At 49.9% G+C, this 10983-nt stretch overlaps 2 protein-coding genes across 5 annotated transcripts in view; both read right to left on the bottom strand.

The window, feature by feature from the left end:
- Window positions 1-1310: 1310 nt before the first annotated feature.
- HMGN2 (high mobility group nucleosomal binding domain 2) lies at window positions 1311-4902 on the bottom strand. Its single transcript, XM_032759422.2, has 6 exons — window positions 4645-4902; window positions 3744-3788; window positions 3539-3568; window positions 3135-3185; window positions 2613-2708; window positions 1311-2166 (listed from the first exon to the last, which is right to left on the bottom strand). Exons 1-6 carry the CDS (start codon window positions 4657-4659, stop codon window positions 2131-2133), a joined length of 273 nt encoding a protein of 90 aa, XP_032615313.1. The 5' UTR covers window positions 4660-4902; the 3' UTR covers window positions 1311-2130.
- A 2056-nt stretch (window positions 4903-6958) lies between these two features.
- Window positions 6959-10983, bottom strand: part of DHDDS (dehydrodolichyl diphosphate synthase subunit) — a 40045-nt gene continuing 36020 nt past the window's right edge. For 3 of the 4 annotated variants that reach the window (XM_032759413.2, XM_032759414.2, XM_032759415.2), the window contains exon 9: window positions 6959-8391. In XM_032759413.2, coding sequence (XP_032615304.1) covers window positions 8152-8391 — 240 coding nt within the window. In that variant the 3' untranslated portion in view covers window positions 6959-8151. The remainder of the gene's footprint in view (window positions 8392-10983) is intronic. The other variant, XM_032759417.2, reaches the window with a different exon arrangement.

The raw sequence follows: 10983 nt of genomic DNA, 5'->3' as shown, positions 1-10983 counted from the left end.
CCAGAAAGTAAGTAAAAACTGACTACTATCAAGTTTAACCTCAGCCAGTTGCTTCACATCTGAGCCTCACTCTCAACTACAAAATGGGGCTACACCTGTATCTCCATAGGACTGACTCAAAGATTAAAGAGCATGAGGCAGAGCTGCTAGCATAGCCCAGGGCTTAGCAGACTCGCCACTCACAAAGAACCCCAGCTATAACTTTCTCAAATTCTGCAACCTCTGCTCAAATACCAGCCCACTACCCCGATCACTCTAAGATGTCTCTAAGTTTCCTCTAGAACAGGACACCGCTTTTAGGATAAAAATTACCCATCTACAACCTAGAATGAATGACTTCAGCAATAATGAAAGTAAATGGCTGGTAATTGGCTAAATGGACAAATGGTATTTTATTCTGAATAAAAGTCTCTCAGAGATGACTTTTGTCTAGTTGAGGGTCTGAATCCTGACTCTGCTGCTCACTAGATGCACACATAACCTTCAGCAAGTATCATCTGTGCCTGATTCCTCATCCGTGAGTGTGATACGTATATTACACAAACATCTCAACCCTTGAGAGAGATAATACACAAAAAACCTCAAGAACTTAGCAATACTTTTTTGACTAAGGGAATGGACAAGGCAATTATAGTCTCCAATTTACTTTATTCCTGTCCAACAATACAGCCAGGTCTGTGAAAGCAAATTCAAGGTGCAAACATGAATTTGCTACCAGTTCCATATTCTAACAAATAACTTCTTGCCATTTCACTTAGAGAAACGTTGGGTTCTCTGCATCTCCAAACTAAAGGAATCAGGAAAGACCCCACTGTCTTTGTTTGCAGGTCTACTTAGGAGCAAAGCGTCATCTACTTTACAAATGGACAATTGTGTACACATTCACAGAGACACTCTCTGACATGAGTCTATTAATTTGCTAATTTTATAGAGGTTGCAAATGCAGATGGAAGTAGAGAGGCTCCTGTCAGCTACCCAGCCAAAACCTCAGATCTACCAAAAATTTGCATTTAATACACTTCATGTATTCGGAGTCATGCAAAAAACAAACACTGCAGGGAATGCTGCATAACCAAGTACAGAAATCATTCCATACTCCCAGCCTTTCACCATCAGCTAAGTCTACTCCTGGAATCCTTCCTAACTGCACCTAGCACTGTGTGTTTTGGAAACTGACTATAATAATCAGTGAAAGATCACCATTAGACTGTACACGGAGTACCTCAAAGGAGAACACACCCTGTTCCAAGAGACTTGGATAAACCAGGTTACCCCACTTGTGGGAAAAGATCAGAGGCAGCATTCCAAGCCAAACTGTATCCAGCTTTATTAAAGATACTTTCCATAAACAATCATGGTATTTCAGGCAGGACATGGGCAGACAATCGTTAACAGTATACAACAACTTTCAAACTCCCTTCTTCAATGGACTACCAAAAATCAGAAAGCCACTATAAAACCCAATGAAGTCTTCATCTGATGCTCTGAACAGGGAAAGTTTAGAGTGAGGGTTGACATTTCACATTTAGCATGTTGTTTAACAACTTTTCACAAGCCGACCCTGACTTTCAGGAAGTGAAATGAAAATGGCAGACTTTATCTGAAGATCCACAATCTAGAAATGGAACCACTGCTCTTTTGACAGGTTCCATCTCAGTGGCATCAGTGGAAAGTCCAGATTGCCTGACACACTGGTAACCAATGACTAGGGGTCAGGTCCCAACAGATGTCTGGGCTTAAGGGAGTTAAGTCTATGCTGAAAGATGGAAAGGGAGAAGAGGACATAAAAACAAATTTGTTTTTCCATACCACAAGGCTTTTGTGCCAAGGTGGCCATGTGTGTCAAAGTCAGGGAATCCCTCCTCCTGGGAGCCAAGAGGAAGTCTCTCAAAACTAGAAGGGAAAGGTGTTTTCTCCACATCAATCCAGCTTTGGAGACATTCTATTAGTGACATATGCCCCTTCCCCCAAAAACAACAATGAAGTGTTCTGTGTGCTAACAACATAGCTTTAAAAAAAAAAAAAAAAAAAAGTAAAACAAAATTCTGCATTTTTATAAAACTTGATAAAAAATAGTATTTCAAACTGTACAGTCACCAGAAGTACACAGTTATCAAAAATGCACACACTTCACTTGGCATCTCCAGCACCTTCAGCTTTCTGTGCCTAAAAGAAAACAGACAAATTAATGCAATGCGTAGATTTCAAAACTATCTTTGTTCACATTCCACCTACAGCATCACTTTGCTCCCAGGCCAAAGTTCAGGTTTCAGGTACTGAGACTCAGTATTTCTTCTGAGAATGACTTACTAGGTAACTTTGCTAAGTCACCTCTCCTCTGGGCCTCATTGTAAAATTGAAGTAGGAAGAACACCAGAATTAGAGACCTGAGGTTACTCCTAGCTTGAAAACTTGATGTAGTATAAAACACATGCCCTTCAGCTGACAGTAGAGATTTCAAGAATCCAGGATTTAAGTTAACAGGAAAGCCACAAGCAGACTCTGGACCAAATGGTACATTTGAAGTGATGCAAGAAAAGGGAAATTAAATTTTTGATATCAGCAACTAACTGAATGAGCAAATCTAACACAGGGTGAAACAGGAGTTATACCTGGTCTGTTTTGGCATCTCCATTTTCTGCAGGATTATTCCCCTCCTTGCCAGCATCAGCTTTTCCCTTTTTCCCTTTAGGTACCTTCTCTCCCTTCTGAAAAAGGGGAAAAAAATAGAACTGTTTCTCCCCATTTCATATTACTAAGGTATGGTCTGCAAAGTTCTGCACAAGGTAGGATTGCTTACTCAAGACAAAACACAAACCCTCACCCATTTGACAAGAACAACTGATCAAAACTAGGCTAAATTATCTGTAGTACTTAATCTTTAGTACTTAAAATTTCCTAACAGAAAAATGAATCAGTTTAAACCCTGGGGTATTTAATATTTAAATGCAGATTTTCCTACAAACTAACGACAGAATTCTTGATCAGGAAACCAACGTTATGAATGACAAGGACGAAGAAAGCTATCCACACAGTTTATAACCTCCATTAATGGAGGCACCATTATGCTAATTAAGTTAAGGCACTAAGGACAGTCCTCATTCTGTGAAATCAGTTCCAGTGTTAGCACTTACCTTTGCAGGGGCCTTTTTAGGCTTGGGCTCTGGCTTTGGAGGAGCAGGTTTCTTTTTTTTTTGACAGGAAGAGGAAAAAGTGAACATCAGTACAATGGACCGAAGAAAACCACCCACAACCAACCAAAAGTACCAAGAGTAGAGAAGTTTCTCCTCCTCCTCAAAGTTTTTGTGGTTGGCTTTCTTCTAGAATGTTGGATCTCCAGCAGCCCACTCAAATGTCCCACTTTGGCTACAGGCATCAGAATTTCAGAACCAGCAAAACCCAAAGGGGCAAGAGTCCCAAGTAGAGGCAATCATTCAAAACCAGGCACTAACCATAATTCATGGGAAGCAAAGGGAATTGTTTTTTGATGTTTTTTAGTTTCAGGGACAAATACGAAAATTCAAAAGCATACACTTACAGCAGACAACCTCGCGGATCTTCTCTGTGGCTATTAAAGACAACGAGAAAGTCAGAAATAGGACAGGTAAGTCGCTTTGAAAGTTTGGTATCAATTTGCTCTAGATTATAGGAGTGTAAATTCAGGACACAGGTTACGGTTAATCACCGAGTCCAGTGGCCTCTGCTAGTCCAAGGCTTTGACCCTTGAAGAGAGAATGACTTACTTCGTCCTTCACCTTGGCTTTATCTCCCTTAGCATCCCCTTCAGCCTGTAATAAGAACAAAAAACTGCAGCTTTTGAGGTGGTTCTTAGTTATTTCCTAAACTTCAGAGTGCTAACAATGAAAATCAAAGCAGTCGTCCACACAACTTTTCTAGGACATAAACAAGTGAGTGAGCCCGACGTTCGTGTAAGAACGAAGCGCGCGCAGGAGCCCCGGCTCGCCGACCCCGAGAAGCGAGAGCTGAGCCGGGGCGCAGCCGGGGAGGGCAGCCGAGCCCGCACCACCGCGCCAGGCAGGAGCAACAGCTGCAGATGGCGCAAACAAACCCCCTCCGGAGGCGGAGCCCAGCGCCGTTGCTATGGCAGCCGTCGAGGGCGGGAGAGGGAGGCGCTCGCAGCCCGGGGAACTCGTGGGCGGCGGCAGCGCGCGTCTCGTGCGCGGGGAACGTGGGCGAGGGGGCGGGGCCATACCGCACAAGCCCCGCCCCCTCACGGCGGCGGTTTTTTGGCGGCAGCGCTTTCCCCCGCCCGCCAACCCCGAGCGCCGCCTTCCCGCCCTTTCGGGTTTGAATTGCCCGCCCGCAGGGAGGGGAGGGAAGGGGCCCTGGCGATGGGGGAGGGGGCACGGGGCGGGGGCGGCGAGCCCGAGGAGAGCGGGATAAACAGCCGCCAACATGGCTCCTCCCGCCGCGGCCGCCGCTCCTCCAATATGGCCTCTGGCGCCCGCGGGCAGCCGAGCCGCTCAGGGTTAGCCCCGAGCTGCCCGACACCGCCTCGAGCCCCCGCGCGGGGAGGCTGCGCTGGCTCCTGCTCGGCGCCGATTCTCGCTCCCTGCACCAGGGAGGCGGTGGCGGCGGTGGCGGCAGTGGCGGCCCGGCGCCTGGGGCCCTCGCGCCACGTACCTTTCTCTTGGGCATGGTGGCGGCGGCGACGGCGGCGGGACGTAGGTGCTGGATGCGGGATGCAGCGGCGCGCGGGCTTTGGTCGGTCCGGGGGTCGTTCTCGCCTCTTCTTCACACTGCTCAGGCTCCGGGGGGTTTATAAAGTTTTTATAGCGCTGGGAGCCCCGGACCGGTTAGAACCGGATTTCACCTCCCGCCGCCGTTCATTGGCCCAGCTGGGGTCACGTGGGCGGGGTTTAAACTCACCTCCTCTGGAGGGAGTGAGGAGGGGGGTGTGTGTGGGGGGTAGTGCGCGGACACGGCGGCGCGCCGAGGGGGTGGGGGCGCAGTCAGGGAGGCGCGCGTCGAAGGCAGTAAATGAGGAGGGGTGCGCGAGTCGGCGGGCTCCGGGTTCCGGCTCCCGCCAAGAGCTGTCTTTTGCAAACTAGCAAGTTCCTTCCACCTTATGCAACCCAGCAACCCACTTCTCCAAGCCGTGCGACACTCAGGGCGCATCTCAGCGGCTTTCCTTCCTGCTCCCGCTGGGGGCCCCAGAAGAGGGGTTTGCGAGGCCTGGCTGCACTGCCCTGCTCCTCTGGAAGCAGGAGGAAGCGCGCGGCTGGAGGCACAGGCTGCAGTTCCCAGGGCCCAGGCTGACGCCGAAGTGGGAAAAAGGCGGGGAAACGAGCTTGGCGCAGCCGGACGTGCATCCTTCCGAGCTGCCACTTCAGGAAAGCCTTTCGTGCACCTCACCTGAAAGACGGTCCCACTCGAGGTGGGCTAGGGGTTTCAGGGGGAGACTTTCCATGCAGAGGTGCCTTTTGGGTGCCGTGGGTCAGGTAGGAGCTGTCCTTTCAGCACCCGTTGCGCAGCCGCCTCCCCAAATGCTATCGAAGCCCCCACCCCCAACGCCTGTCGGGTGGCTCCCTTAAGGTCCCTGTATTCCCAAACCTCCGGACCCCGCCACAGTAGGGTGGAGAGCGGCCGTCGAGGTCTACCAGCACTCCCCTCCCCCTACACTCTACCCCTCTCGGAGACATTTTGCCCAGCTGCCCCAACCCAACGCGACCACCAAGCCTGGGCACTGCAGCCGCAGCTGGCGAAATCCCTCCTTCCACACTGTCAAGTTGGCTGCCTTTCACTTGCGCGAGGAAAAGGAGGGTGGAAGAAAACGCCCGGGGATTAGGAAACAAGTAGAGGAACAAGTGGTGTGATGGCAAAAGGGCTCTTCCAGTGCCCCCTAGTCCAAAGCCAGGGTCTTGGAGCTAGCCAAGTGCACCTGAGGGAGGGTAGGCAATTGCAGCAGCAAAACAAGGTGTTCTTCCGTTGCAGTTAGCAAACAAGTTTTACATCTAAGAATCTTTAAAAATTCTATTTGAGACCCAGAACACAAGAATACGATAGATGTCCTCAAATGGGGGCTTGGCTCACAGGTGGAAGGACACTAAATTGGTCCCATCTGATTTCTTGAGGCAAGGGTTGAACCTGGCTTGTACAAATCATACCTGTCCAAAGCAACCACGAGTTCTACTATTTTGCAGCCCTTGCTGCTGGGCGACGACGACGACCTCTCTGCCTCTTCTTTCCACCCCTGCATCGCCTCCTGGGGCAGCTTCTCCCTACTCCACCCTGTGTACCTTTCCCAGAATACAGAACCTCAGGCCAAAGAGAGATGCCAGCCCCATTAATCACCTCTACTGTACCCCAATCATATTACGGAAAGTCAGACCCAGGAGACAGGACTCAACAGCCACGCTCATAGGGCAGATTCCGTTTGCTGCCTCCAGCCCCTCATTCCCGCCTTAATTGTAGGGCTCTGCATTATAGCCGCATAATTCATGCCTCCCTAATTATGGCTGTCAACAGCCCCATTGTAAAGCTGGAAAATGTACAGCACCTGCTCTCCAGGAACCCTGTGCCAGGGATTGGTAGAGGGGAGTGCCAGGTGTGGATGGGGGCTTTGCCAAAGGGTGCATTGACTGGCTTCTCAATCGCCGCGTCTGGCATTTATGCTTGATTCTGGGAGCATGGACAATAGCCAAGAAGTCTCTTGCCGTCAGGTATCCAGGGACAGAAAGGGGAAGAGGGGGGTGGGGTATAGGAAAGTTAGGGGTTTCCTGTGTGCTCTTGCTACTGCTTGCAAGATTTCACCTCTCCCCTAGAGGGAGCTGCTAGGGAAACAGCTTGCAGAAAGTAAAATGGGAAGTCTGGCACGGTGGCTCATGCCTGTAATCCCAGCACTTTGGGAGGATGAGGCCAGCGGATCACCTGAGGTCAGGAGTTCGAGACCAGCCAGGACAGGGTGAGATGCTGTCTCAAAAAAAATAAAATAAAATAAAAGTAAAATGGACTTTACTAAAGAGAGTAGCATTTGGTTGGTGTTTCTGGCTGGTACTTGCCGGTGTGGGGCACCTGAAATAGAGTTGCTCAGGCAGACAGCTCTTCAAAGGCACTAATCCTCTCAGCAACTCTGCAGCAAGTCCTAGCAGAGGGAGGTAAGGGAAAGGACACAGCTTTGACCCTCACAAGCAGAGGACCTAAAACAAGCTTTGCCATACCAAGAATAAATCATCTAGGGGCCTACTTAGAGAGCCAGGTCAAAAAGCTGAGAGAAACCTCGAAGAGTGGAGTGGGAATCAGAGTTTGAGATGGTGAGGGCAGGGAGCAGAGTCAGTTGGAAGAAGTGTTTGGTTCTGCTCAGTGCTGTTGTGTTACAGGGGAGAAGGCCTATGCTGGATTCGATTCATTCACCAAGGCCTACAGGCCCTTCTGTTACCCTGTACCATGGAGGGGGCCAGTCTCACTTGGGAGTGGAGCCTGGCCCCATGCCCTCAAGAGGAGGAGAAAAGCTTGTGTGGGCTGAGTCGACAATAGGTAATTGGATTGTAATCGCCCGCCTGGCTTCCGCGCACCATTGGGGGCGCTGAGTCTTTCAGTGAGCAATCAGTACTGCGTGGTGGGAGAGGGTAGAGCTTCAATAGCAAATCCCAGGTGGAGAGCCAAGGGGGAGGAGCAGCAGATGGGCAAATTTTCTGTCTCTCTCGCCCCTTTTTTCCTTACCCAAATAACTGGCTGCCTATTAGTTATTTACTAGCAGATCCAAGGTAGAGCCAAATCTTTTGTGGAAGCTGGGTGGAAGGCTCAAATGGATGGGTAAAGAGCTAGGGTTTTGGGGAGAACTCTTCCCTGAAATTCTGTGTGTTAAAGGATGTGCTGGTGGAAAAAGAAAGTGCATCTAAGAGACAGGCAGCTGATGAGTTGTGGCCCTTTGCTCTCCAAACCCTATTGGTGACCAGACCTAGGTTTAGTGTACTCGTGGGAGACTTTCACCCTCAATCCTCCTCAGGAGCCTGTCCCAGGCAGCCCAAAGGTATCTATGGCCAGCAGACCTGGCATGGGGGGCTCCCCAGCCAAGCAAAGGGAACACAATTCATTATCAGGAAAGGAGGTGCCTTTCACCAAGAAAAGGAAGGGGAGTGGAGCCCTGGAGGCAGAGGGCAGGGCAAAGTGGCAGGTGGCCAGCCTCACTCAGGCTGATGCAGTGCCCAGACGGGCCAGCCAGTCAGCTCGCTTGAGTTCCAAGGCCTGCAGGAAGCCTTGGACTCGCTCTTCCCGTCTGGCCGAGAGTTTGTGCAAGCGTGTCCTTCGGAGCTGGGCGTCCCCACTGGCTTGGAGCCCCTCTCGCAGCAGCTGCTCTGTCACTGTAGCCTGGTCCCTCTCCAGCTGCTGCCTCTTCCGCTCCTCTGCATACATGTCTCGGGCCTTCTGCTAGAGAAAAGTGGGGATTGGGGTGGGGAGATCATTTTTAAGAGTGGGTGAAACTGGGATGGAGGAGGTAGGGGGTGGGGCACAGGGTGGGCCAAGTGGAGTGGAACAGTGGAAAGTAGGTACCAGATTTGAAAAGGCTTGGGAGTGGGTATGCAGTGGGTGGTGCTCATGTTGTACAGGCAGGGCAGTGGCAGTTCTGGGTCCATCTTGGTTTGTTTTGTGTGGAAGCGTCTGTACTTCTTAAAGTTTTTCTCATGCACTTGGAAGGGAACCAAGCAAATGTGGGTCTGACTTCTGATTCCCCCATCAACTGGCTTTGTGGCTTTGGGCAAATCCTGTCCTAACCTCATTTCTTCATCTGTAAAGTGGGGGTTGTGCCTACCTTGAAGAGTGGTTTTAAGGATTAGAGATAACATGCAAAATCCTCTCTAGGATATTAGCAGGCTCTTAGACAGAAACAGCAATTTTACAAGTTGTTATTGTCTATTCTCCGCTGCAAGAAAGGTCCTATTCTTGTCGGGGACATGTCCCTTGGGTCACTTCCTTTGATCTCCCCAGGTTTTCCTCTGAGGGTACCATCCTCCCAACTCCCTAGGCTATTTTTCAGAGCTCCAGACTTGCCTCCTGTATGAGGACCAGCCTGATCCTTCCAGCAAATGACCCTCCTATGAACATTCTGAGAAGCAGGTTCAACTCTCTTAAGCCACTTCTTGCATTCTGCATAGTAGAATAAGTGTTAGTGTTCATAGTCCACTCTTTCTGTTAGAAAATAAGCCCTTGGAAGTTTGAGAGCCTCCAGGCCTCTTGGAACCAGCTCTGACACCAGGTGGTGATCATACTCCCTGGCAGCAGTTATCATCCCAAGTACTAGAGGGCAGAGACTGGGCTTCTTCCTCTCCAGCACTTGGGGTGCCCTGTACGTGTGAAACACTCAACTGACTGACCACGTGATCCCAGGAGAGCAGTGAGGATGCTCCTGATACAGGAGAGTGGAAAATCCCTTTGGAGCAGAACCAAGGCTTTCCTGTGCCTCACTGATCCTCTCTGTTCCTGCCAGTCTAACTGACCTGCAAAGCCTTTGCACAAGAGCTCCTCCTGCCAAACCTATTCCATGTGTGAGAAACTCTATTTTCCTATGGTATCCTATACCCTGATGACCCTTCCCACATTCTACCTTGTATTACGGTAAACTTGTGTACATGTTTTTGTCCTAATCAGCCTGTAAGCACCTTGACTGCTCTGTCTTCATGGTTTAAAGAATATCTTATATGTGCACAACCACTTCATCTGTTGCCTCACTTGACCCTCACAATGGAGCTGTGAGGGAGGTACTTTCTGCTGGAGACAGACATGGAGCAGGGACCTGATTTGCTGTCTCTCAGCGATAAAGGTTTACTGCATGAATAAGGATGACAAATGAGAATTCTGGGCTATCCCCCCCGGCTCCTGAATAATCCCAGGCATTCAAGGGTACTTCTCTTCTGCTATTATAATGAATTACATGTGGAGCTATGAAGACCTCGGGCTTGAACAGTTGCCGCTAGAGCTCTCCATCTTGCTGGAAGGGCTTCTTCCAGGCCTTGGTCAGGAGGCTCCCTGGGTGCTACATACAGGATTTTTTTGAGGATATGGAGATGCGCAGGACACAATCCCAGCAATCCAGGTGCTTTCAGGCTGATTATACAGCCATGCACACAGAGTGCCACGATGCAAAACAGCATGTGGTAAGGGTCATGCAGGTTCAGAGGAGAAAGCAAGTGTGGCTGATGAACATCACGGAGCAGTGACCTTCATGGACAGACAGAATTTGAGCTGGCCCTTTAACCAATGAGGAGGATTCAAACAGAGGTGAGGTGTTTGGGGGGCAGGGAGAATATTCCGGCAGTGGGAGTAATGAGCAAAGATGCATGGAACCAAAGAGCCTGTTGAGGCCAGAGTAAGTCCACCTGGAGCACTGGGGTCTGAGAAGTTCCTGTCTAAGGCCTCCCTCACCTCTCTAAGGCTATTTCTTACTCTGCAAAACTGGGATAAGAGTACCCACCTCACTGGGTTGTTTGAGGAAAAATGAGATAATGCATTTCCAGCCTACTGCTTGGCTATTAACTGTTAGCTGTTCTATCACCACCACTTGTGGACTGGGCTAAGTAGTCTAAGTTTCTGGCAGAACAGAAAGGATGGGGGACACTCAGCAACAGAGGGAGGAAATACGGAGCTAGCTAAAGCCACTTCATGAGGCACAAGCTTCTTCCAGATGGTATCAGAGTGCATGCCAGCAATGGGGGCTGTAGCCCAGGCAGGGCCTGGCCCCTGTCTGCCAGGAATTAGCAGTTCACTGTTCAGATAGCAGAATGGGGAGGGTGTCTGCTCGTCATTTTACAGAAAATGACAGCGAGGCTGAGATGGCTGAAGTTCCCTTGGCTTCTCCATTAAGGTAACTTCTTGAGAGGACAATGTGAAGTGTATCTCGTGCCTGTTAGTATAAGCTGTACTTTCTAGGGGTGGAAAAGCTGGCGGCCTCTATCTGGATACCTGTCTATCCAGCTTCCACATGGTCTGGATCTACCCTTTCAATCTCAGAGGTGTTTCCAGTTC

The sequence above is a fragment of the Hylobates moloch genome, unplaced genomic scaffold, assembly GCF_009828535.3.
Source record: "Hylobates moloch isolate HMO894 unplaced genomic scaffold, HMol_V3 SCAFFOLD_9, whole genome shotgun sequence".
NCBI classification, from domain to species: Eukaryota; Metazoa; Chordata; class Mammalia; order Primates; family Hylobatidae; genus Hylobates; species Hylobates moloch.
The sequence above is the reverse complement of the archived record's forward strand: the minus strand, read 5'-3'. Positions and strand labels throughout refer to the sequence as shown.

What these genes read in the sequence shown, in the direction of transcription:
- HMGN2 (XM_032759422.2), bottom strand. An exon ending in AAGCCAAGGTGAAGGACGAA is followed by an intron (nt 3,569 to 3,743) that starts GTAAGTCATTCT and finishes TGTCTTTAATAG; the next exon opens with CCACAGAGAAGATCCGCGAG. An exon ending in GAGATGCCAAAACAGACCAG is followed by an intron (nt 2,167 to 2,612) that starts GTATAACTCCTG and finishes GTTTTCTTTTAG; the next exon opens with GCACAGAAAGCTGAAGGTGC.